At 55.9% G+C, this 27,585-nt stretch overlaps 1 protein-coding gene across 4 annotated transcripts in view; it reads right to left on the reverse strand.

Moving 5' to 3' along the window:
* The window catches only part of CAMK2D (calcium/calmodulin dependent protein kinase II delta), a 156,155-nt gene that overhangs the window by 69,576 nt on the left and 58,994 nt on the right, over window positions 1–27,585 (reverse strand). For all 4 annotated transcript variants that reach the window (XM_028130220.2, XM_028130216.2, XM_028130217.2 and 1 more), the window contains exon 3: window positions 16,979–17,038. In XM_028130220.2, the coding sequence (XP_027986021.1) occupies window positions 16,979–17,038 (60 nt within the window). The remainder of the gene's footprint in view (window positions 1–16,978; window positions 17,039–27,585) is intronic.

Genomic DNA, 27,585 nt, shown 5'->3' on the forward strand with positions numbered 1-27,585 from the left:
GATATCAGGATGCTATGGCAATTGTAACCAAGTATGGCAAGCCCGATTTATTTATAACCATGACATGCAACCCCAAATTGGCAGATATTACAAACAATCTACAACGCTGGCAAAAAGTTGAAAACAGACCTGACTTGGTAGCCAGAGTTTTTAATATTAAGCTGACGGCTCTTTTAAATGATGTATGCAAATTCCATTTATTTGGCAAAGTAATAGCAAGGTTCATGTAATTGAATTTCAGAAACGAGGACTGCCTCACGCTCACATATTATTGATTATTAGATAGTGAGTCCAAATTACGAACGGAAGATGACATTGACCGTATAGTTAAGGCAGAAATTTCAGATGAGGACCAGTGTCCTCGACTTTTTCAAATTGTAAAATCAAATATGGTACATGGACCATGTGGAATACAAAATCCAAATAGTCCATGTATGGAAAATGGAAAATGTTTAAAGGGATATCCAAAAGAATTTCAAAATGTGACCATTGGAAATATTGATGGATATCCCAAATACAAACGAAGATCTGGTAGCACCATGTCTATTGGAAATAAAGTTGTCGATAACACTTGGATTGTCCCTTATAATCCATATTTGTGCCTCAAATATAACTGTCATATAAATGTTGAAGTCTGTGCATCGATTGAAAGTGTCAAATATCTATTTAAATACATCTATAAAGGGCATGATTGTGCAAATATTCAAATTTCTGAAAAAAATATTACCAATCATGATGAAGTACAGGACTTCATTGACTCCAGGTATGTGAGCACTCCTGAGGCTGTTTGGAGACTTTTTGGAATGAGAATGCATGACCAATCTCATGCAGTCATAAGATTAGCTATTCATTTGCTAAATGATCAGAATTTGTATTTTCATGCCGATGATTTTGTTGAAGTTTTAGATAGGGCTAAAAGACATAACTCCACTTTGATGGCTTGGTTCTTATTGAATAGAGAAGACTCTGATGCACGTAATTTTTATTATTGGGAGATTCCACAGCATTATGTGTTTAATAATTCTTTGTGGACAAAACGCTGAAAGGGTGGGAATAAAGTATTAGGTAGACTGTTCACTGTGAGCTTTAGAGAACCAGAACGATATTACCTTAGACTTTTGCTTCTGCATGTAAAAGGTGCGTTAAGTTCTGAGGATCTGCGAACTGTAGGAGGTGTAACTTATGATACATTTCATGAAGCTGCTAAACACCGAGGATTATTACTTGATGACACTATCTGGAAAGATACGATTGACGATGCAATCATCCTTAATATGCCCAAACAACTGCGGCAACTTTTTGCATACATATGTGTGTTTGGATGTCCTTCTGCTGCAGACAAATTATGGGATGAGACTAAATCTCATTTTATTGAAGATTTCTGTTGGAAATTGCACCGAAGAGAAGGTACCTGTGTGAACTGTGAAATGCATGCCCTTAAAGAAATTCAAGAGGTATTCACATTGCATGGAATGAAATGTTCACATTTCAAACTTCCAGACTATCCTTTATTAATGAATGCAGATACATGTGATGAATTGTACGAGCGACAACAGGCAGAGGTTTTGATCAATTCTCTGAATGATGAACCGTTGGCAGCCTTTCAGACTATAACTTCAGCCATCGAAGATCAAACTGTACACCCCAAATGCTTTTTCTTGGATGGTCCAGGTGGTAGTGGAAAAACTTATCTGTATAAAGTTTTAATACATTATATTAGAGGTCGTGGTGGTACTGTTTTACCCACAGCATCTACAGGAATTGCTGCAAATTTACTTAATGGTGGAAGAACCTTTCATTCACAATATAAATTACCAATTCCATTAAATGAAACTTCAATTTCTAGACTCGATATAAAGAGCGAAGTTGCTAAAACCATTAAAAAGGCCCAACTTCTTATTATTGATGAATGCACCATGGCATCCAGTCATGCTGTAAACGCCATAGACAGATTATTAAGAGAAATTATGAATTTGAATGTTGCATTTGGTGGAAAAGTTCTCCTTCTCGGAGGGGATTTTCGACAATGTCTCAGTATTGTGCCGCATGCTATGCGATCAGCCATAGTACAAACAAGTTTAAAGTACTGTGATGTTTGGGGATGTTTCAGACAGTTATCTCTTACAACAAATATGAGATCAGAGGATTCTGCTTATAGCGAATGGTTAGTAAAACTTGGAGATGGCAAACTTGATAGCAGTTTTCATTTAGGAATGGATATTATTGAAATTCCCGATGAAATGATTTGTAATGGATCTATTATTGAAGCCACCTTTGGAAATAGTATATCTACAGATAATATTAAAAATATATCTAAACGTGTGATTCTTTGTCCAAAAAATGAGCACGTTCAAAAATTAAATGAATTTTGGATATACTTGATGAAGATTTTCACACATATTTGAGTGATGATTCCATTGACTCAACAGATGATGCTGAAAAGGAAAATTTTCCCATTGAATTTCTAAACAGTATTACTCCTTCAGGAATGCCGTGCCATAAATTAAAATTGAAAGTGGGTGCAATCATCATGCTATTGAGAAATCTTAATAGTAAATGGGGTCTTTGTAATGGTACCAGATTTATTATCAAAAGATTACGACCTAACATTATTGAAGCTGAAGTATTAACAGGATCTGCAGAGGGAGAGGTTGTTCTGATTCCAAGAATGGATTTGTCCCCATCTGACACTGGCCTCCCATTTAAATTGACTCGACAACAGTTTCCTGTGATGCCAGCATTTGCGATGACTATTAATAAATCACAAGGACAAACTCTAGACTGAGTAGGAATAGTCCTACCTGAACCCGTTTTCGCACATGGTCAGTTATATGTTGCTTTCTCTCGAGTTTGAAGAGCATGTGATGTTAAAGTTAAAGTTGTAAATACTTCATCACAAGGGAAATTAGTCAAGCACTCTGAAAGTGTTTTCACACTTAATGTGGTATACAGGGAGATATTAGAATAAGTTTAATCACTTTATCAGTCATTATTTGCATCAATGTTGTTTTTATATTATGAGTTTGTTATTGTTATATCATTTTGTTATTATTTATTAATAAAATTATGTATTATTTTCATATACTCTGTACTCATTTCCTTTTATCTCTCACACTTTTATTATAGAGAGAGGGCAAATAGCAATATTAAAATATTTCCTCTAATTCCCTTTTAATGTGCACGAATTTCGTGCACCGGGCCACTAGTCTATAATAATACTAGTAAAGGCGTAATGTGCTAATGAGACCAGACGTCCTTCTGGACAACCTTCCAGATGAAGCCGGGGCTGAGAAGGAAGCCCAGGTCCCAGGTGTCAGAGGGAAGCAGGTGGCGGCAGCTGGGGAAAGGAAGGCCTACTCTTGCATAAATTTCGTTCATTGGGTCTCTAGTATTTCTATAAATCTAGATATTCTATAGAGTTCTATAAATGACATGGAATCTTGTCCTTTTTGCAAAACACAATATTCCACAATATTATAACACTAGAGGCCAGTGCACAAAATTCATGCACGAATAGGGTCCCTAGGCCCGGCCAGCAATCAGGGCTGATCAGGGCCTTCTGGCTGCTGGCCAGAGCCTTCCTTCCCTGGCTGCCGGCTGCCGGCCAGAACCTTCCTTCCCCGGCTGCAGCCTTACTTTGTTCTGTACCACCCCTTGATGGTCAGCACACGTCATAGTGAGTGATCGAACTCCCGAGGGGACAATTTGCATACAATCTATCTATATAAAACCCTAACATGCAAATCAACCCAACAGCGAAACGACCGGCCGCTATGATGCGCATTGACCACCAGGGAGCAGACGCTCAATGCAGGAACTGCCCCCAGCCCGCAGGCCCCAACCAGTGGTGGCGGCGGGGGACAGGGCTGGCGAGCGGGAGGTGCCAGGCCAGCCAAGGTGGGTGTGATCAGGGGCCCTGATCACCCCGCTGGTCCCCTATAGATCAGCCCTGATCGCTGGCCAGGTCTAGGGACCCTACCCATGCACGAATTTCGTGCACTGGACCTCTAGTTAGTTATAAATGAAAGCACATTAGAATTTATTTAATATGCATATGTAAATAGAATATAATTATTATGCCTTTATTTGATAGAGCTTCCCATATACCTTAAGTATAAAATTTTCCTTCATAAGGAGAGAAAAAAAATCTTAAAATCCAAACCCTGGGAAGGTAGACAAATATATTATACTAGAGGCCCGGTGCACGAAATTCGTGCACGGAGGGGGGTTGTCCCTCAGCCCAGCCTGTACCCTCTCCAATATGGGACCTGTCAAGGGATGTCCGACTGCCCGTTTAGGCCCGAGGGATCGGGCCTAAACGGGCAGTCGGACATCCCTCTCACAATCCAGGACTGCTGGCTCCCAACTGCTTGCCTGCCTGCCTTCCTGATTGCCCCTAACCGCTTCTGCCTGCCAGCCTGATCACCCCCTAAACCACTCTGCTGCCAGCCTGTTTGCCCCCAACTTCCCTCCTCTGCCGGCCTGGTCACCCCTAACTGCCCTCCCCCCACGGACACGGCCTCTTGCAGCAGACATGGCTTCCCACTGTGGATCAGGCCTCCCACTGTGGACACAGCCTCCCACCCTGGACACGGCATCCCATCCCGGACATGGCCTTCCACCGCAGACACGGCCTCCCGCAGCAGACATGGACTCCTGCAGTGGACATGGTGTCCTACCCCGGACACGGCCTCCTGCCGTGGACACAGCCTCGCAGCCGCCTTTGGGAGCTGTGTGTGGAGCAGCGGCCCAGGCGCCCGTCTTCCCTCCCTGCCTGACCCTCGGCAGTGTCCAGGAGGCTCCGGGCTGTGCCCACTGCCCGTCTAGCTGCCACCAGGCATCTGAGAGGCTGGAGAAGGGACCTGAGGTTCCTCCAGGAGGCGATGGAAGGGCACCCGCGTGGACCAGGAGTGGGTGGGAGGGTGAGTCAACGCATCACTTCAACAGGAGAGGAAAAACCGCCACACCGCCCACGAGCGGACACCCGCCCAACACCAGCAGTGCCCGTCCCAGTCCTGCCACTTGTCAGCCGGTCAACGCTGCCCTCAGAGGCGGCAGCGGGAGCCCTGGCTTCCCCGGGACTTTCAGGGGCCCACACGACCTGTATCCACAGACTCACTGAACACACTCCGAGCACCACGGTGTGCCAGGGCACTTTCTAGAGTCTGACCCGACGCCCTCCTGTGCCCCGAGCAGAGACGCGCTGAGGCCCGGGGTGTAGGGTCCCTCTTCTGGGGCTCAGAGCCCAGACCGTCCTCTTCCCGACACACACTGGGCCCTGTCTTTGCCCTCACACAGGGTGCACAGCACGGGCCCCAGGCCGCAGAGCCAGGAGTGGGGTCCCGGTCCTCAGGCGCCCCAGCAGAGGGCGCCCAGCCGTGCGGCGTTGTGCCAAGCACACGGATACGCCAGGCAGCTTGCGCAGCCCGAGGCGGCACCGCCTGCATCTCCCAGGCCCCGACACCTCCCTGGCCACGTCGGCCTCGCGCTCCGGAATGCAGCCCGGACCCAAACCCAACGTGTGCGCAAGCCTGTCCTGGTGCCGCCTGGACTACGACTGCCGAGAAGGCGGGTCCCTCGAGCACCAAGAACAGCCACGCGGGAAAGGGTGCGTTAGGCGCGCAGCTGTGACGGGGCTCCACACAGAGCCCGAGCCCCAGCCATCAGGCGGTCTCGGTGCTGCTTTACACACTTCGTTCTCAAGGAGCCGGTGGCTGTGGCTGGAGCACTGTCCCGACACGGAAAGGTTGCGGGTTCGGTCCTGGGTCGGGGCGTGTACTGGAGGCAACCGATCCATGTTTCTTTTTCTCCCTTCCTCTCTCTTCTAAAATCAATTAAGAAAACGATTAAGAAACATTTTTCTAAAGGAAAAGGAACTTTTCTGCAAAGGTGGGTGGGCTGTGGCCACGCTGGGCTCTGAGGCGGCCGGTGCTCTCCAAGGCCAGTGCTCACCCTCTTCGGAGCGTGTGCTGAGCCCCCGGCTCAGGTGGCGAGGACAGAAAGCGACGCGCCCTGCTCTGCCTTCTCCTTCCCGTCCTCATGTCAGTCCGGGTGTGAGAGTGAGAACCCCCAGGGGGAGGGGTGCCTGCAGCAGGGGCCCAGGGGGACAGGGCTCCGCCCCTCCGTCCTGACCCCTGGCCTGGCCCACAGGCTGCTCAAGATGCCGAGCCTCTCCCGGCTACGCTGGCAGCTCCCACGGTCTCACCTGACGGCCACCCAACGTCAGGCTCCCGTCCGACCGCCTTCCTGCCCTCTCCAACGGGGAAGTCTGACTGGCATTTGAAATCCATGTGCCAAGGGGAACCCTCGCCTTGCGTCACAATACCAGCCCACCACGCCTGTTTCCCCACCAGCTCCGTCCTCGCAGCCCCTCGGACTTCTCCTGGGCCCCGTGACAGCGGGACCATACGCTGGCTCCGCATGCAAACATCCAACCTGACCCCAACCTGACCACGGCCGCCCAGCAGGCCTCACACAGCGGCCAGAGGGACCCTCTCAAAGCACAGGCCCCCGGGCTCCCTGCCCAGAAGGCCCGCAGCCCCCCGCCTATCCGTCTGCGTGACCACCACAACCACATGCCACAGACTCGGGCTCACACAGCCACACCCCTCAGTCTGGGGGCTGGAGTCCCAGTCCAGGGGCTGGGGCGTCAGTTCTGGGGAGGGCTCTCTTCCTGGCTTGAGAGGGCCACCCTCTCACCGCGTCCTCAGAGGGAGAGGACCTCAGGTCTCCTCCTCTTGCAAGGGCTCATGGGCCTCACCCTCATGACTTCACAAAGGCCCCGCCCCAAAGACCACCCTCGCGAGTAGGGTTTCAGCGTGAATGCAGCACCGTCTCCCAGGAGGGAAGCAAGGCCCTTCCACCATCAAGCCCACCCGCTCTGGTGGCCTCACCACAGCCTCCGGGGCACCCCGCCACCCCGCAGGCCTGTGCCCTCACTCCCGGCGGGCGTGGCTCACTTCCACGTGGGACCCCCAGAGTGCAGGCAGGACGAGGCCAGGGGAGTGCATCCGCTGCTGTGCCTGGAGGGCCCAGCATGGCAGGGACTAACAAGCCTTTGCTAACATGAAGGAATGAGCACGCTGTAGCTGAGGCCGCGGCAAGTTTCGCTCTGCCATGATTTCCCTACAACCTTGAAACAGCTCTATATCCAAACTGGAGCAGATCCTCAGTATTGTGCCTTGTTTCTCAAAATAACATAACAAAACCTATCCAGTGGAAAGAAAGCTGAGCGAGAGTGAGCTGTAAAAGGGAGTTATTCAAAGTCGGCTGGCAGTCATAGCCCGCGTGCGCCCTTATCTTCCTCCCTTGGTTTCGCTCGGGTTTGGTTTCAGAACCCTCCCAGGAAGCTCAGTGCGTCCTTTTGTTTTGGTCTGGGCCCCACAGGAAGCCTCCAGGAGGCTCAGGGACAGAGTGCCCGCCAGGGTCAGGCAGGGCTCTAAGCGGATGCCTCCCCCGCCAGGTGGCTCTGAGCCAGGCCTCCTGCTCACCCGGGCCTGTGGAGTCCGTGGCACAGTGCGTGAGCAGGCATGGCTACCAAGCCACCGCCTGTGCTCTATTCCATGACCACTGGGCGCTAGTCTTGAAGATAAACTGTGAGGGAGGTCCCCAAGGCTGAGGAGCTCGGCGTAGGGGAGTCTGGGACATAAATGGGTCACGTGGTGCCCTGTGCAGCGAGCAAGGCAGCAGCCCTGCAGACAAGCCCCGTGCCCTACATGCTGGGGCTGGTGGAACCAGGCGAGAGCAAGGCCCCCGATCAGAGCGTCACCGCTGCGCAGGGGCTGCTCCAGCAAATGCGGCCAATGCAGGGGAGGGGACTGCAAAGCGACAGGTGGGATGCACGTCACTGAGATGCCGGGCAGATTGGAGGGCAGGCGCCGGGAGGGCGTCTCCAAGATAAAGGAGGAAGCCAGGCGCCAGTCACAGCAGCCGGGCAGGTGACTCACACTCTCACTGCAGAGACAGGGCGAGGCCCAGAGCGAGGTTCCCGTGACCCGAGTCAGCAGGAGGGACTGGTCCTGGACAGGCCAGTGTCACTGGGAGCCTAAGGGCGGAGGCAGGGACTGGGAACCATGCCCCTTCTGGGCGCTCCCTGACCTGCGGGGGGAGCGGGAGCTGCTTACAGGCTCACCTCAAAGGTCCGGGCCTTGGCATGTGGAGAGGACCGCCCACTGTGCCGGAACCGACTCGTTTCAGCTCCCAGGATTTGGGGGCAGCACTGTCCCCCCAAATGTGGCCCCTGAGGCAGGTGGCTCTGCCCCGGATCTGCAGGAGCACCCACAGGCCCACGAGCCTCTCCCTGACCCCGCTCTGCTGCACGGCCAGGTGCTGGCTTGGAGCGACGTCCTCACTCCCGCACGAGTGGGCTGGGGCGATGGTGAGATCAGAGCTTCACTTAGACCAGGGCTGGGATCGGGAGGTCTGGCCCTGCCAAGGCCACCGCAGGCGGGACTGACATCCGAGTGCTTCCTTCTTGCAACACACGTTCACATTAGGTGAGTTCTACTGAGCGAACGGTGTGATCAACAGCCGAGGCCCTGGCAGGACAAAGGCTCCCACCCCGAGGGGCAGCTGCCCAGCGAGCCTGGCTCCCAGCCGGCAGGAAGGGGAGGACAGGGCCCACAGGGACAGACCTGGACTTTGGAATCAAACAAAGGCTCTGAATCCGGCCCCACCCTCGGTAAACTGTCCCCGCCCCAGCAGCTTCCTGCGTGCAGGGCAGAGGGCGGCACAGGGCGGGCTCGGTGCTTATCACACTGACTCCGAAACAGGACATTCATGCCTAGAGTTCCTGGGAAGGAAAGCAGATAACCAGGGCAAGTGTGTGGACACACGGGTCAGTAGGTTATCACTACCTCAGCCTCCACCTGTCCTTAGAGCGTTCCTGCTCTGGACCTCGGCTGGAAAGGACGAAGGGGACAGGAGGCAGGTGATCGGCCCGAGCGGAATAAAAGGCTTCGCCCAGGTTTATAACATCACCCCGAGCACAAGGCCTCTGTAACCGTGGTCCTTGAAACCTGTATCAGAACCCCCTGGGGTGCGTGACTTAATGAACTAATGACGAGCAGAGCAAGAAAACAAACGAACGGCACCAACTCCTGGAGCCCGTCGCTGCGGTGGCGGCACGTGGGCTGTGCACGCCGCCCTGGGCTCCCGGACACCCGCGGGACAAGCCCCGGAGCACTCACTGGCTCCCCGTGGCCACCAGGCTGCACCGCCCCTTTGCTCTGGACGGTGAGGGATGGCGGGAAGAGCCCAGAACGACAGGAACTCAAGGCATGTGGCCATTCCCTGCCTCCCACATTCCTCCCACCTGCAAATGCCAACAAGAGGGGACAGCTGGACAGCTCAGGCTGATACCGTGTCCACGAGAGGGGCTGCAGGAACGCCCAGCTCACGTGTCCCTCATCTGTGCACGCTCACCACGCAGCTTCAAGGCCAAGCCGCTGCGAGAACCGGAGACTGTCCCCTCCTCCTTCTTAGACCCACACAGCCGGCCCTCCTGAGCCCGTGAGCATGGCCCCACTCAGCCGGCCCTCCTGAGCCCGTGAGCATGGCCCCACTCAGCCGGCCCTCCTGAGCCCGTGACCATGGCCCCACTCAGCCGGCCCTCCTGAGCCCGTGAGCATGGCCCCACTCAGCCGGCCCTCCTGAGCCCGTGACCATGGCACCACTCAGCCGGCCCTCCTGAGCCCGTGAGCATGGCCCCACTCAGCCGGCCCTCCTGAGCCCGTGACCATGGCCCCACTCAGCCGGCCCTCCTGAGCCCGTGAGCATGGCCCCACTCAGCCGGCCCTCCTGAGCCCGTGAGCATGGCCCCACTCAGCCGGCCCTCCTGAGCCCGTGACCATGGCCCCACTCAGCCGGCCCTCCTGAGCCCGTGAGCATGGCCCCACTCAGCCGGCCCTCCTGAGCCCGTGAGCATGGCCCCACTCAGCCGGCCCTCCTGAGCCCGTGAGCACGGCCTCACACAGCAGGCCCTCCTGAGCCCGTGACCATGGCCCCACTCAGCCGGCCCTCCTGAGCCCGTGAGCATGGCCCCACTCAGCCGGCCCTCCTGAGCCCGTGAGCACGGCCCCACACAGCCGGCCCTCCTGAGCCCGTGAGCATGGCCCCACTCAGCCGGCCCTCCTGAGCCCGTGAGCATGGCCCCACACAGCCGGCCCTCCTGAGCCCGTGAGCATGGCCCCACTCAGCCGGCCCTCCTGAGCCCGTGACCATGGCCCCACTCAGCCGGCCCTCCTGAGCCCGTGAGCATGGCCCCACTCAGCCGGCCCTCCTGAGCCCGTGAGCATGGCCCCACACAGCCGGCCCTCCTGAGCCCGTGACCATGGCCCCACACAGCCGGCCCTCCTGAGCCCGTGACCATGGCCCCACTCAGCCGGCCCTCCTGAGCCCGTGAGCATGGCCCCACTCAGCCGGCCCTCCTGAGCCCGTGAGCATGGCCCCACTCAGCCGGCAGGCCTCCACACATGGAGGGAGGACTACACTCGCGGCAGGAGGACCTGTGGATGACAGGGGCTGGAAGATTGTTTTAATAAAATATTACATATTGGAATCGATACTTTCCATCGCCTGTTTCTTCAGTTCCTCATTCAGAAAGCCACGAAGCCCTTCAGTTGTGAGGGTACCAGGTCCCTCAGGAAGTGGCATCTGAGTGTCGCCTGATACTCACACACGATCTGAACTGTTTCCACACCTTCTCACGGTGCTTTTCAGGAAGAACGTTCTTTTTAAGAATGAAACATTGTCAGGAGTCTCTAGCACGGGCAGGAAGACGCTAAGGCGGCAAACCTGCAATGGGCAACTTACAGCCACGACAGCTGTGCGGAGCCAGGGCACACCTGCGCGGTCAGGAGTCCTGCACGCAGGCTGGGGTGCTGTGGGGAGTCCCAGAGAAGAGGGCCCTGAGCAGCAGCAGCGAGTCAAACACAGATCCGCACCCCATTCTCTAACTTCATACGAGTACACAGCGCGAGTTACCTCTGTGCACACAACTCAAGGCTTAGAAATTAACAACCCAAGTTCCAATAAGTGAGCCCACAGGGTGAGAGGGTGCACCTTCCTTGCAGAGCAGTTGCGTCTGCGTGACACAGCCAGCTGTCTGGCTCTCGGAGGCCTGCGGGGCCTGGTGGGAGGGATCAAGGTCAGCAGCCACCACAGGCCCAGGTCACAGAGCCGGCTGGGCTCAGGAGCACAGACCCTAGCAGAACACGGGTGGGCCCAGGAAGAGCAGGGAACATGAGCCCTGCAGCAACACTGGGCAGCAGGGTCAGGGTGTGGGGCAGGGCTGGGGCGCGGGGAGACACACTGGGGTTGGCGCCGTGCCTCCCCAGGGACTCTGACAGCCATGGGAGTGACACTCAGCACAGCTGCAGCTCGGGGCGCGTCCACACCAGCCTGTCCCTCACGCCTGCCCACTGACCCGTGCCTCCCCAGGGACATCCCTCTGACACCTGCAGGGCCAGCACAGAGGGCTGTGGACCCCTCGGGGGCTCGCCCACAGGGTCAGGACCGGGGGCCAACAGGGGCAGACATTCGGGAGGATGTTTCCTCGGGAGAGATTAGACACCCACATTCATCGGCCTCGCCGCCCGTCATGGTCAGACAGAAGCTCTCACGCGAGGCCACGCTCCTTCAGCTTCCTGCGCCCACAGACCCGGCCTCGGGTGTCTGGGGAGGACGGGTAAAGAGGCGGCTCGGGAAACAGGCCCCACACAGCAGAACATGCAGAAGAGACCACACCCGGCAGGCCCCGGCTCAGAGCACAGCACACGCTGGCCCAGGAGTTAGGAAGTGCGCAACAGCCAGGGGTCGGATTATTTTAGCAGCAGCACGTGTGTACATTAATTTCAGAGAGGAAGGGAGAGGGAGAGAAAGATAGAAACATCAATGATGAGAGAGAATCATGTACCGGCTGCCTCCTGCATGCCCCCTTACTTGGGATCGAGCCCGCAATCCGGGCATGTGCCCCGACCAGGAATCGAACCATGACCTCCTGGTTCCTAGGTCAACACTCAACCACTGAGCCACACTACCCGGGTGGATTTAACTTTTAAACAAAAATTATAAAGACTACATCACTGTTACTATCCTATATAATAAAAGTGTAATATGCAAATTGACCAAACAGCAGAATGACCGGCCGCTATGACGCGCACTGACCACCAGGGGGCAGTCACTCAATGCAGGAGCTGCCTCCTGGTGGTCAGTGCACTCCCACAGGGGGAGCGCCACTCAGCCAGAAGCTGGGCTCATGGCTGGCGAGCACAGTGGCAGTTGCAGGAGCCTCCTGCCTCCACTGCAGGCAGGCAGTAAGGAGCAAGGGGTCCCCAGATTGCGAGTGGGTGCAGGCTGGGCTGAGGGGCACCCCCTCCCCAGTGCATGAATCTTGTGCACCGAGCCTCTAGTATTAAAGAACCAAAGAAGAGAAAGCTGAAGGAGACAATGAGAATTCTTGAGAATATGTATTTGCTGGGAAAACTGTGCTGTTTCCCAGATTTGTTGAAAGAGGACAATCAGCTCCCAACCAGCTCCCTCCGCAGCAGGCAGGGTATTCTGAGCACTGAGGCCTTCACACCAAACAGTCAAGATAAGGAGGTGAGATTTAATCGAACTGCAGGTGAGCTTTTTACCATGCGCAGTGTTAAATTACCTTATCTGCCCGGTGGCTAGAGCCGTGCGGCAATAAGCCTGCCGGTTCCCTCTCGTGTGATTGCAGACTGCGAGGTGTCGGCATAACCGCCGACAGGAGGTCACAGAGGACAGCGCCGCTCGAGGGACGCTGCTGGGTTTCTCACAGCCGCCGCTCACAGGGAAGTAACGTGCAAGGTCATTCCCACGCTCCTCCAGGTTGACATTTTAGGAAGTGAAAGTTACATAAACCGCAGATGGCGTGAGCTGTCACTCACAGGCCCGGACCGCGTGTGCGGAGAGCGGGGCTCTGTCTCCAGCCCGCCGGCAGCTCCCGCAGCCTCGTCCCTCCACTGTCCGACCAGGGGCGCCGCAGGGCACCTTCTGCAGCACGTGCCCTCGGGGGAGCGGACGAGGCCACGGCACCTCTGATGCTCTCTCCAGACTAAGTCTTGGGTTTTGTGTTAGAACGGGAAGTTTTTAACTTGATGTCTATCCCGAGGAGGGGAGACTCCAAGTTCTCCTGGGACGGGAGCGCAACAGCCATGTCTGCACCTGGCTGCTGCCACGCAGGCGCCCTGGCCCCTGCTCACTAGAGCAGCAGTCGCCAACCTTCCGACCTCACGGACCACCGGTTGGCGACTGCTGCACTAGAGGGTCTCCTGGCCCAGGCTGGCGCGTCACGACCAATGGTGACTGTGGAGAAGTCATATGGATTCAAAATTTTAGTTTCTTCAATTATTAAAGCAAAAAAAAAATTAGTTTGTATAGATGTCCTATAGACCCTGTTACGGTACTATTACTTATATGTTATATGTTACGTACCACACACATTACATCACGGACAGCATGCGTGGTACCGAAAGCTCCTGCCACAGGCTTCCCGCCGCGGCACCTGTCCCAGAAGAACCACTAAGCCCTGACGGATGCGCCCCAGCTGTCCGTCTCCATCGGGCGTCTTCCCGGGGTGAGCCAGTCCCCTGGGTAACCCTCGGGGAGGAAGTGGTAGACGTGTGTCTGCGGAGAAGAGCGCCTGGGCGGACGGAGGCCTCGAGCTCGGACAGCACCGGCAGCGGGGCCGGTCCGCTGAGGCGGCACGCCCTGCCCTTCATCTCCACCGCCCGACCAGGCGCCGGGCACGTCCTGTCTGGAAGGAAGGAGGCTGTCGTGAGATGTGACGAGGTGGCCCACAGGTCACCGCCCCGCACGGGCCGCAGCGCTGACCAGGCGGGTGAAGAGGGCCGTGAGGCCTCTCAGGGAGCCGCCGTCAGGGCTGCGGTGGATGCTGAGATGTAAATGTTTCTTCAGACTTCCAAGACGAGGTACTGCCTTCCCGAAGGCTCCAGTGTCCACAAGGTCTCTAGAGGGCGGGCCAGCCCGCAGCAAGCCCAGCCTGCCTCCAGCAGCGCGGCCGCCCGCCCTGCCCCGCACGCCAGCCCCGGTGTCCGCTCCACAGGGACCCGCGAGTCGCTGGTTCCCTCTTCCTCCCGGGCCCACCCCTTTCCCACCGGGTCGGGGAGGCGACTGTTCTGCCTGCCTTCCTCGTTTCTCCCGACGTCCGAGCTATGTGGGCCTCACCACAGGTTCCAACCCACTTCTCACCAGGGCCGCTCCCCGAGGACAAGCAGAGTCCGTGGGACACGGAGTAGATGGGAGACAACGGCCACCGCCTCCAGCGTGTGAACCGTCACCTTTAAGGCATTCTCTCCTTAGGTAGGGCATATGGTGACGGAGCTCAAACAATTCGGTTTAACAAACATCAAGAGAAAACAAGTCATTTTGTGAAAATAAAAGATACATAATGGTAAAAAGGGAGCAAACCAGAGAAGCACGCGTGAGGTACGCGTTCCCTCCAGCTGTTTGGCCCCTTTGTGCCGAGGTGAGTCACCATCACCTCCCCAGCGGGACGCAGACCCTGCTCGCTGCGCAGCCTGACTGCAAGGGGCTGCGCGCCCTGTCCCGTCTGCAGGGCCTCAGGCGCTGGGAGGATGCCGCCGAGAGCCCGGCTGCAGCACCGACATCTCCCCGAGCAGAGGGAGGCCCGGGGTGCGCACGCTGGGCCGTGAGGACGCAGCACTTTCACGCGCAGCGGTCAGAGGGGCGGTGGCACCCTCTTGCTGAGCTAAGGCCTGCCCCGGCTTCCCACCCGCTGAGCAGGAGCTGGTTCCACAGCCCCCCACCCCAGCCACCCCCTTCCACAGGGAAGGTCCTGCTGGGCCCCTGCCCCCCTAAGGAGGGAAGCCCAGCCCTCGGGCTGTAACCCTCTCCTGAGCCTTTTCCTGACAGACCTTCCTGTCACCTGGAGGTCACGGAGACAGGACTCCTCAGACACATCTCTCTGCGCGTGACAGACCCTCTGCAACCACACTGCACGCAGGCTCCCCGAGCCCTTCCCCGGGCCTTGTCCTGTGGGGCCTTGTCCCCACCCTGCAAGACGTCTGAGCCGAGAATCCTGCTGGGTCGTCCCCTCTCTGACATGTGACCTCACCCACCCGTGGGGTCTCAGTCCTTGGCCTGCCCCTAACAGAATCGTTTCCAGTCAGTTTAGTGAGACCCACCCCCCACCCCATATCTCCTCACGGTCATTTCCACCACTCACACCGCGTGCTGCTCCTTGCTCCCCGGGGCCCCCAGTCTCAGGGGCTCCCAGTCCCCGGGGCTCCCCGTTCTAGGGGCTCCCAGTTCTAGGGGGTCCATGTCCCAGGGGATTCCCCGTTCCAGGGGCTCCCAGTTCTGCGGGGGGAGGGGGGGGCATGTCCCAGAGGGGTTCCCAGGCCCAGGGGTTCCCAGTCCTGGGGGCTCTGTTGCACTGAGCCTGAGCTAGCTCCCCGCGCCCAGGACACTGAATGACACCGCTGGCTTTAGCTCAGGCACGACTGCTTCTTTGACAGCAGCCACACAGCCTACCGCACCAAACCGCCTGTCTAGTCCTCTCATGGAAGCCAGCCCTGCAATGCCATGGGGGCGCTGTCCCCCTTGACCGCTGCTTCATCATCACAGCGACACGCTCATTTTGTTGATTTCGAGACAATTAAAAATTACATTTCCATGGTTTATCTGAAGGGCTATGAAAATGCTCACAAGAAATTCTGGAAGTTAACATACGTAAGATGTGTTATAAAAAGGCAGAAATAAATCCGAGTATTAAAAGTTGTTCCCTCTGGTTTCTTCATGCATGATTGTTTCCCGCACTTTCCACTCAGTGTGTGCATTACTGTGAACATCAGACAAACATCAAAACAGCCCTGGTGAAAAAGTGCTCCAGTGAGCACCCCCTCTCAGGAGCCCCCCTTTCAAATGTGTTTCTCTGGGAGAAACCGTCTCCTGTCCACAGGTTCTCAGATGATGGATCCTGTGCCGAGAGAAAGGCACACGGAAATAAAAATGTACACATTTCCGGGGGAAACCCGTCCGTGCAGCATCACCTGCCTGGAAGCTCTAAAGCCTGGCAGACGGAAGGAAACTGAGCATGTAATAAAGTGGAGGAAGGCGAGGAGGGGGAAGAAGAGGACCAGGGTCCCCAGCCTCTCAGCCATCGCACTGTCTGTTCCAGGGAGAAGAGCCGGGCTGTTCCCTGTGTGACTCTCAGGAACGCAGCACACGTGCATAGGAACCGCTCGCTGGTCGATGCTTCGGGGTTACTATGCAGAGCCTGCTCACTCCCGTCAGAGCCTAAGAAACACCCACGAAGTGGGGGATCATGGAACTCCCGGGCAGGAACAGACACTGCGAGGGCCTCTACGTCACAAGAGAACTACAGGCTCCTCCGGAGTGACTGCAAGTCCTGCTGCCCAGCCTCCGGCTTCCACGCAGAAGGCTCTGCGGGCAGTGACACTGCAGAGCTGGGCCCAGCGTTCCCCAAGGAGACCGACTCGTCGCAGAATCGGGCAGCGGAGTTGTTCTTCCTTTTCTTTCTCCGTGTCTCAGTTCCTCGATGTTTCATTCTGAACATGACTGTGCTGTTGTAAACCCATGAGATGCTGTTCTACACTAGTTTCCCTCGTTTCTGGAACAGGGTCAGGGATGGTAAGGACGAACGACTTTCTACAGGGCTGGGGAGAGCAACTGCCTCCGCCTCCACCAGCGGCCGCTGCGTAACCCTTGGAGACATACAAAGGCATTTCCAACTAATAACACCTTACATTGGTTTTTAAATGTTAGTATACATAGACCTGCTATTTCTGGAAAAACTTAAAAAACTTTAAAGAATCAAATGTAACCAAGACTGAAAGTTAGGAGCCTATCTGTTAATAGTTGCAAATACTAGATTAAGAAACCCCTTTATTGTGGTAACACACACTGGCACACTGTAAATGCGTACTTAATGCACGGGCACACTCCTTACCGATGTTGGGGTGCTTGAGAAGACGGCAGATTCTGGCTTCCCTTTCCAGTTTCTGATGATCTGTAAAAAACACACAAAAAAAACCACAAAAGTAAATCACAACTTTAGCAAAAAAGATTAAAAGATAAACAGTGTACCCAAACAACAGAAAGCCTGTACATTTACTTATCTTTTGATGTCTTTTAAAAAACAGAGCATTTGGCCCAGCCAGTGTGGCTCAGTGGTTGAGCATCAGTCTAAGAACCAGGAGGTCCTGGTTCGATTCCCGGTCAGGGCACATGCCCTGGTTGTGGGCTTGATCCCCAGTAGTGGGGCGTGCAGGAGGCAGCCCAACAATGATTCTCTCTCATCGTTGATGTTTCTATCTCTATCCCTCTCCCTTCCTCTATCTTTCTAAAATCAATAAAAAGATCTATTTTTTTTAAAACCGATCACCTGAATTTGGAGCTACGTGACACAGTGTTTACAGCCTCACTGCCTTCCCTGTTCACTGGCTTCATGCTGGACAACAGGGACACGGCAGGCAGTGGTGTCCTCCTCCCTAAGTGTGTGTTGCTGCAACAACTTAAATAGCAGCCGGCACCCACGGAAGAGAGGGGCACATCTGGAACCCCGATGCCCCGGAGCCGGGCGAGGAGGGCTCCTGCAGCCTGTCCCGGCACGGTTCCTGTCTCTTCACACAGCTGTCCTCTCCGCCTTCCGAGGTGGCCAGGCTCTCCCTTGCAGCACGGACGCCCCAAAGCCCCCACGGCTCGCTCTTCACGCTTCCCTGACCCAGCCATTCTGTGAAGGGGCAGGAACACTGCAACCTGCACTTTACGAACCACCTGATCCCTTCTCCGGTGTCTCTGTCCCGGTTCACGTGCATATGGTTATAACAAAATCACCAGCCCAAACACACAGCAAACGCAGACAGAGGCCCGAGCACAGCGGACACCACGCGCCACAGCAGCCCGTGGAGGCCACACGAGGGCTTTCCTGAGCGAGGGCACCCGACTCGCCCTCACTTACCGATGTGACCCCAGCCCAGAGAGGCTGTTTCCTGGGCTCACAGAATCAGCAAGGGGCGCCTACCAGGCCGCTCTGAGCTAAAGGCATAACCGCCGAAGAGAACGTGGGACACCACCCGGACCCCGGAGAGCCTCGCACGGGGCCTCAGCGCCTAAAAGCATCGAGAACCCACAGAGCTTTGTTCATGTGGCTCAGAGCTGTTAATGTCCACTCCATAACAATACAACTGAGGAAACTGTAAATAAATATTTAATCCACTTAAAACAAAAATGAACCCATTACATATTAACATAAGTGCCTGCATTTAAATTTTAAACTTTTACTTGGAAATAATTAAAACACAAGAAATTTGGAGAATAAGAATAGTATAAAAACACATGTGTACAATTTATCCAGATACAGCTCTTAACACTCCACCCATTTTTAACCATTTACCTCTTTCTGTCATGTACACCTGTGTGTGTGTACACACACATTTATCTAATTGACACCTATGTATAACTATACAAACATATAAATGTACTAGGGGCCCAGTGCATGAAAATTTGTGCACTTGTAGGGGGGGAGCTCTCTCAGCCCGGCCTGCCCCCCTCTCACTGTCCAGGAGCCCTCAGGGGATGTCCTACTGACGGCTTAGGCCCGCTCCCCACGGCTGATCAGGGGAAGGCACCACCTCCATCACCCCCTCACTGCTGCTGCCTCCGGCCTCCCTCTGTAGGAGGTGGCCCGGCAATCAGGGGAAGGTGACACCCTCATCATGCCTCTGCTGCTGCCACTGCCAGCCGCACGGCTGCCTGAGCCTCGGGCCCTGGGCAGCGGCAGCCGCCATCTGTGCCTTGCCTGAGCCTTGGGCTGGCCCTAGGCAGTGGCAGCCACCATCTGAGACTTGCCTGAGCCTCAGGCAGCTGCTGTGCTTTGTCCATAAGGACACAACATCAAGTCCCTGCCCACCTGTGTGCACCTCGCCGAGCACGCAGCCCTGCCCAGCTGCGCGCGCAGCCTGCTAATTGGTCGTTATAGCGTGATGGCGTGACAACTGTTAGCATGTTAGCTCTTTATTACATAGGATATTTACACCTAAAGTAACTTTCTCTGATCCTCCTGCAGGTAAGTAATTTAGGAAACAACTTTAAATGTCTGTACTGCTGTGATCAGCCCACAGCGAAGTGTTCAAAGGAGCCGGTGCAGTGCAGGACGGTCTGGCAGTGCACCCACCACCTCCAAATTACCAAATGCAAAGGCTGACATGCTCTGGCCACACCACTCTCTAACACTACCCATCCTTCTTCAACCCCCCATCTCCTTCTGAAGACAAGCTACTTCTAGAATATTCTTACTTAGAAATAGACAACTAAACCCCAAACTCAGGTCCTGAAAGTGTGCCTAACAGCACTGTCAGTGCAGTAAAGGGTCACCCCCGAGCCCATGACAAAATGTGCTCTCAGGAACTATAATTCTGTTATGGATGGAGATATGCAAATACATGTGCAAAACCATGAGGAACAGGATAGAACCATTAACACAGATGGATATACACAGTAACCATCTGACTCATGTACAACTGAAAAACAAGGTATGAAGACCTTTATGGTAAAAGTGTGCAGAGTCTCAGCTGTGGGGAGGGCATCGGCCCGGCCGGTCCCTCGGCCACAGTCCCAGGGAAACCTGCACTCATGTCCTAACCCTCCTCACGATGGCCCTGTATTTGGGGGGCGGGGTTTTAAAGGGGCAGGTAAGTTAGAACAAGGTCACGAGGGTGGCCCTACTCCAATGTGGCCAGAGGCCTTAGAAGAGAAGATGAGGAAAGGGATGGCAGAGGGGCCCTGAGGACACAGGCAGGAGCGGCCCCCTGCCAGCCAGGGGAGAGGCCTCTGGAGGAAGTCCTGCCGGGGTCACCTGGCCCGGCTGGCGTTACAGCGCTGGCTCCCCAACATATCCGCCTGGGCGTCAGCTTCCTGCTGTCAGAGACAAGCTCACGCACGCAGACGCCTGGGTTACGTTTAAGGGTGCCCTTTGGGGGTATCAGCCTGCAGGAGGCATGCCCAGGACTCAGGGCTCAGGTGTCTCACTAGAAGGCTGTGCTCCAGGTCCAGAGCCGTGGGGGCGTCCTTGGTCCTCGGAGAAGCTGAGCGGAGGTCTTGGTCCCCACTGGGCGCTGGGGGTTGCTGGGGTCCCCAGATGCTTCCTCCCACTCACCAGGGAGTCTGCCTTCCCACCCGGCACCGCACCGGTGAGACCACCACCGCAGCCAGTCAGCGGCCGGAAGTCACCAGGCGGCCTACACTTGGGTCAGGACAACACAAGGACAGGAACCCCAGGAGGCCAGAGGCGTGGGGCCACCTCCGAGGCTCCCAGGGCTGCGTCTCGAGGAGCCTTTCCTCCGACAGGAGCTCTGACCTGCGCCCTCCCCCACAGCCCCCAGCCCGGCCTCCCGTGCCACAACAGCCCACCAGGCGACAGCCTTGGGCAGCGGTGCAGTGCCCCCAACCCACAGGGGCTCCACCTCTGCTCAGAATGCCACCGTGCATTCTGCAGCCACCCTGACAGGGAGCTGCGTGCGTGTCCCCTTCCAATGGCTCCCTGTGCCCTCCTGCAGCCGCCTGCCTCCGTCCTCCCTCCCGCTCTCTGCTACCTGGGAGCAGCAGGCGGTCACACTGGAGCCACCTGGGAAGGTCCTGCCCTCCCCACATCCTGAAGCTCGCAGACCGCTTTACCGTCAGCTCACTTACTGTGGGACCCAAACTGCGCCCCCTCATTGGCTCTTGCTCTAGCGCAAGCCCATCTCAGGCCCCTGGTGGCCCAGGAGGAGGCCTGCAGGGAACAGTGTCTAGGGAACAGCACGCAGAGCTCTGGACCTTAACATGGTTCCTGGGAATTTTGAGAAATATGCTTATTCCCAGCTTTAAGATACCTCTTTTTAAGATAAAAAGATTCTATTTCAAATGAGGAGAAAAACAGGAACTCAGACCTAATGAGCTAAATCCCTCACTTCTGTTCCAAATCCAAGTTCAGTCGGTAGCCGGGTGGGGATTATGTCCCTCAGAGCAGGGGCGTCACCGAAGCTCCAGGCAGGACAACCACACCTGCTGGGTGGGGACGCGCTTGCATCAGCAGGGAAGCCCCAGCAGACATCCCTTCGATGCCTGGGCCCCAGGGGCCGCGGGGAGCTGCACAGTGCCTCTTGGAGTGGCTCAAGGGAACCTTCGCCGCAGCCATCCCCACGGCTTTGGCCAGGGAGCCTGGAGGCCAGAGGGTGTCCCCACCTGCTCCCTGCCCACCCCAAGGAGTAGCCTTGTCAGCACAGCCAGTGCCAGGAAGGTTTGGGCAGAGGGGGGCTTGCCTCCTGCCGTGACTGGTCAGGCAGTGCCCCGGACACACACAGGGGCACAAGTACAGCCTGAGGAGGACCCGATGCCTCCCCATGGGCAGATCCCTACCCTGGGAGCCATGCAGCCGTTGGGAAGAGGCAAAGTCCCTGTCCCCGGGCCCGCCCCCCGCCCTGAGGCCCGGCCCTGTGCTGGGCTCAGATCAGCCCTCAGATCCCCAGGTTTCGAGGGCGGCTCACCCTGCTCCTCTGGCTGCAGGACAACCAGCCCAACTTGATCCTCAACTTGTTCATATTTGCTCAGTTTCTGAGAAACTCAAGTCCAAGCGAGAGACCTCCCAGCCCAGGGCCTCGCCCAGCGGGCCCCCACCCTCAGCAGAGGAGACGAGGTGCAGCTGAGGCCGCCCCGTGCACCGCGCCTTCTCCCCACACGCATGTCAGCGCTTCTCCAGGAGGGGAGGGCACATATGCTCACGGTACCTGGGCGCCAAGTGCTAAACGGATAAGGGCTGCCTCCTTGCACCGCACGGCTGTGAACAGCATGAGGGACCCAAAACCATGAACCCCTCCCCCCCGCCACACACACACACACACACACACACACACACACACACACACACACTGGCGGGAGGACCTGCCAGGTGTCTCCCCTGCAGGCCGGAGCATGGCCCTGGCTACTTGAGGCCTCTGCCTGGGCTGTGGGGACCCGCCCTCTACACAGTGTCTTGGAGAATGAGTCCCAGCCGAGGGAGGCGGTCCTCGGGGGACACAGGTGGTCCTAGGGGGGGACAGGCTGTCTGGTTCGGCAGGTCATATTTAAAACCTCGCTGTCCATTAGGCACGATGGAAAGTTACTGTGTTACAGTCCAAGCATGGTGTAGACGGGTTTAAAGCCGTCATCTTTAAATTCGTAATTAAACTAGAGGCCCAGTGCACAAAATTGTGCGCGGTAGGGTCCCTAGGCCTAGCCCTGTAGTTGGCAAACTGCGGCTCGCGAGCCATATGCGGCTCTTTGGCCCCTTGAGTGTGGCTCTTCCACAAAATACCACGGTCTGGGCGAGTTTATTTTGAAGAAGTGGTGTTAGAAGTTTAAGTTTAAAAAATGTGGCTCTCAGAAGAAATTTCAATCGTTGTCCTGTTGATATTTGGCTCTGTTGACTAAGGAGTTTGCCGACCACTGGCCTAGCCTGTGATCAGGGACATCTTCTGCCCGTCTGCCAGTCCCCAGTCCTGCCCCGCCACCGACACTCATCCCGCTTCTCCGTGGTTCCTGTTGGCCATCCAGCGATTGGAGCCTGCGGGCTCGGGGGAGAAGCTGAGAAGAGGTCAACGCCCCTCATAGCGACTGATCGATCGGTCATTCTGGTCGTGATGCCGTTATGGTCGCTGGCCTTTTATTATATAGAATACTGTACTTCCATTTTATACTTTTATTCTAAACTTGCAGCTCTGTCCTGGGGCCCCAACAGCCCCAGTGAGGGGGACAAGAGGACCGCACCCCACCCCCCGGTCCACCCGACACAGGCCTGACCTGGAGGGAGAGGGTCAGGTGCTATTGCGCTGGCCAGGGCTGGTCAGCTCCGACACAAGGCTGTGCTTGTGGCTCAAAGGGGTAGCAAGGCGGAGACTGGCGGGCTTGCGGGCGCAGCAAGGACGTGAGTGAGGGTCTGCAGTGCTGAGGATGCCTGTCCCGTCCAGGACCTGGGCTTACTGCTCACTGCCATTTCCTTCTCATCCAACCCTCACTTGCAAGTCCCTGGTCAATCCTCTGGAAGCAGAGTCCGGAGGCCCAGGCCGCTGCTGAGAGCCTGGGAAAGGCCGTGAGCTGCCCCATCCCACGTCCTCGACACTCCTGCAGGGGCACCTCTACCCCTGCTCCTGGCCCCATGGGGCCTCGGGCCACAGCGGGAACCCCTGCACAGGCTTCGTGTGACATGCATGCTCTGCCTCGCCCCCTCCACACAGCCAGGCGCTGGGGGCTTCACACCTGGGCCCACTCCACGGCCAAGGCTGCCGCCCCGCCCAGCCCAGCCCAGCGCCCACATATCCAGTGCCACCGCACTGACTGCTCCTCCTGGACTCGGGGAGGAAAACGCTTGCCTCTAAGTGGCAACTTTAAGGTTGCCAGGCACTCTGTCCTGGGCACCATGACATCGCCACCCGCTCCCCTACGAAATCCACCTCCAGTGTCGGTCGGCAGCACGGCCTGAAGACACCTTCTGATCTGTGTTAGTCCACAGGTACGTTCGGATTCACAACCGGCTCCCTGACAGCCGGAGGGCAGGGAAGCCCTGGGTTCCTGGTTTTGTGTCACAGTGAAGCCAGTGGCTGCCTCTCCTCAGGGAACAGAACGCCGGCACTGGGAGAAACCATCCATTTGCTCCTGAAAAACTCGAGACTTGGGACTCTGCCAAGTGACCTGGAGACGGGGACTGCGACAGACCCTGTGACGAGCATCCTGCCGTCCAATCAAACATGTGCCCATGCACCGCGCCCTCCCCACGACTGTCCCGGCACTGGCACAAGTCCACACCCCTTCGCACAGCCATTCTTGACAGAGTCCCCATCCTCATTTTACCTTTTCTTTTCACCCCAATAATACTTTTATTTTTTAAAAGCCTTATTGCAAAATGATAGTTTTCAATTGTAAAATACATGTGACATTTTTCAAGTGACTGCTTGGTACAGAGGCGGCGGGACCAATGAATGGTAAGAGCTTGCACACCTGACGGGGCAGAAGAACCTCCCAGCAGACACGCCCCATCACAGCAGAGTCCCTGCAGTGTTCGTCCAAAGCGTGGAGCTGACGGTGCCTCCCACACTCCCACACATGGGATCGGAGAAGAAATTGATTATTCTGATTAAACGTTCACTTTTGGAAGGAAACACATGAGACCACTGTGTAAACAATGCCATGCAAATGTGACTGTGGTCCCAGGGAGCAGCCATGTGCCATTGATGCAACGCAGGCTCCATGCTGCTCGCTCCACCCCCGTGGTCCCTGAGCTTTACTAGCCTCGCCGCCTGGGCCTGGGCCTGGACTCAGGCTCTGGAGGCCCCGTCGCTCTGATTCCCTGTGTGATAATGCGGAGACAGAATGAAATATGGACCAAACAGCATTCAAAATCCAGGCTATGGCTGTCCTACAAACCACTCCACCTCAGGAAACGCTTCCTGAACGTGCCCCACCCCAGCACTCTGACCCACTCTGTCAGCCTTGCTTCCCCAGCTGCCAACTGGGTGCCCAGCAGTCCCTGGCCTCCTCGCCCGGTGACCTTCACGCCACTCCCCAAAGTCCCCGCCCTCACAGCCACTCCCTGGAGCCTGTTGTCCTCCAGAATCAGAGGGTTCAAATCCCCACCTTCAAGCACCAATGGCTCACTTTCCACAGTGTGCTCATGGTCTCCTAGGTAACTACCTTCCTCCAAACTGTCAGGACCAGCAGCCACAGGCTCCCGTGCCGCCCGGCCCAGGGTCCCTTCACTCTCTACGTTCCTCCACGTCCCACACCCTCTCCCCTCCAGCCACATGGCCTCCCTTGACTCCCTAAAGGTGTGAGCCCTCCAACCTCAGAGCCCTGTGCACACGGCCCCTGCAGATACCCCTCTGTCTGACCATCTCTCTGATCTAGCCCTGCTTCCGGGATTCTCCAAGGTCCTGGGAGGCAGCGTGCACCAGCCCCAGGGCATGTTCCCAGCCTGATGTCCTGAAAGCATGAGGCACAGACACACAGACACCTGCACAAGCCGCCGCACACTGTAGTGCGATCCTCCCCACATGCACGCTCCGTGACCAGAACCCAGAGGCCCCTCGCTCCAGCCCGGCCTCCCACACAGCAACACTCTCCTGTGGCTTCTAGCTCTGCGGTGTGAACGGACTCGCTCGGCAGGCGCTGTGCCTTGGTTCTGTGCTGTCCCTGGATGCGCTCCAACCACACAGCACTGCTCGAGGGTCTGGTGCGGCACCAGTGCTGAGCAGAAATGAGTGAAGATGCGCAACGGACAGACAACAAGCAAAGGATGAGAAGTTGTTCATTATGAGAGGGACCCTGGGCCGGGCTGCAGAGGAGCCGGTGGCTGTGCTTGCGGCTCAAGGGCTACCTACACTGTCTTCCTGCCCAGGACTGACCAGGCTGGCTCCACACCATCAGCTGGCCCTCGCCTCTGCTCACATGTGCCCTTGTGTTGAGATGTGAGCTCCTCCCAAGTCCTTCCTTTCCTCTACCGCTGCTTAGATGCCTGCCCTCAGGCTAGCCATATGTTCCTGTCTCTGCTCCTCTGACCTTGGTAAGAAATGAACAATAGCCCTAGCCGGTTTGGTTCAGTGGATAGAGCGTGGGCCTGCGGACCAAAGGGTCCTGGGTTCAATTCCAGTCAAGGGCACATAAAATGGTTGTAGGCTCCTCCCTGGCCCGGGCCCTAGTCAGGGCACATGCAGGAGGCAACCAATCAATGTGTTTCTCTCACATTGATGTTTCTCTCTGTCTTTCCCTCTCTCTTCCACTCTAAAGTCAACGGAAAAATATCCTCGAGAAAAAATAAAAAGAACAATAACATCCCTTAACCATGGATAGGGAGAAATCAAAGTTTTAAAAAGTTACCTAATTCAGTTTTGACCACTCTCATTTCAAAATATTATAAAAATGTAAGCCATGTTTCTAAATGAAAATGGGAAATTAAAGCAGAGCAAGGGAACAGCAGGCCATCTATATATATAAAAGGCTAAGTGAACGACCATCCGTCCGACTGACCGGCCAGTACATATGATGTGCACCGGCAATCTATATATATAAAAAGCCAGCGACCAGGACGCCAGGGAATGACCGGATGACCGATCACTATGACACCCACTGCAGCCGGCCAACTGGCCTAATTGGCCCTGCCCCCAATCGAACCCCACACCCCGATCGGGGACAGGGCCGGCCAGCCAACCTCCCTCATCGCCTCCCCTCTGCCGACCCAGCCCCGATTGGCCCCCATAGGAGTGGGCTGGTCAGGCCCCACCCTTGCACAAATCCATGCACTGGGCCTCTAGTCCTATATAATAAAAGGCTAATATGCAAATCGACTGAACAGTGGAACAACCAGTCACTATGACGCGCATTGACCACCAGGGGCAGACACACAAGAGCTGCCCCCTGGTGGTCAGTGCACTCGCACAGGGGGAGTGCCACTCAGCCAGAAGCCCTAAGCTGAGCTCACAGCTGGCGAGCACAGAGGCGGTGGCAGGAGCCTCTCCCACCTCCATGGCAGTCGGACTGCGAGAAGGTGCAGGCCGGGCTGAGGGGCCCCCCCGCCCCGAGTGCACAAATTTCATGCACCAGGTCTCTAGTCTATACATATATAAAAGCCTAAGTGACTGTTACAATTTAATGACCGGAACAACCAGACAACCGGCCGGTAGCTATGACACGCACTGACCCAGACCTTGCTGCTGGGGCCCTGACAACCCCGAATCTGGTTCACCTGCACTCCAGACCCAGACAGGAGGGAGGAGGAAGCCTGATTCCTCACGGAATCGGCTGATTAGCTTGCTGCTGGGGCCAACCTCCTGCGGTCCCTCCCCCAGACTGGCCAACCTCCCGGGGTCCTTCCCCCCGGCCGGCCAACCTCCTGTGGTTCCTCCCCCCAGGGGGCTGATTCCCCCGATTGGCTCCGATCGCTGGCCAGGCCAAGAGACTCCATCTGTGCACAAATTCGTGCACCAGGCCTCTAGTCTATATGTTCTATAATAATAAAGTGTAATATACTAATTAGACCGGATGTCCTTCCAAATGAAGCCAGGGCTGCGAGGGAAGCCCGGGTCCCGGGTGCCTGCCAGCAGCTGGAGGGAAGCCTAGGTCCCGGGTACCTGCTGGTGACCAGACAGAAGTCCGGGTCCTGGATGCCAGAGGGAAGCCAGTGCCAACAGCTGGGGGAAGGAAGGCCTACACTTGCACGAAGTTCATGCATCGGGCCCCTGGTATGTATGTATGTATGTATATATATATATGTATATATATATATATATATATATATATATATAAAAAGGCTAATATGCTAAATGTCCTTCCCTCTGTCCAGGTAATGACATCACGTAGCAATGCCCGGCTTCCTCTCCCTAGCGACTAGCCTCGTTGGAGTTTCTTCAGCCCAGGAACACGACTTACTTTATAGCCAGGTGGAAACATTTTACACTGTAACCAAATATCTGTGAAGCATTTTCCCGTGCCTCATCTCATTTGATTCTTACAGAAGTCCTGCAGTAGGTAGACAGGAGACTTGGTGGAATC

This window comes from Eptesicus fuscus, chromosome 6 (assembly GCF_027574615.1).
Source record: "Eptesicus fuscus isolate TK198812 chromosome 6, DD_ASM_mEF_20220401, whole genome shotgun sequence".
NCBI classification, from domain to species: domain Eukaryota; kingdom Metazoa; phylum Chordata; class Mammalia; order Chiroptera; family Vespertilionidae; genus Eptesicus; species Eptesicus fuscus.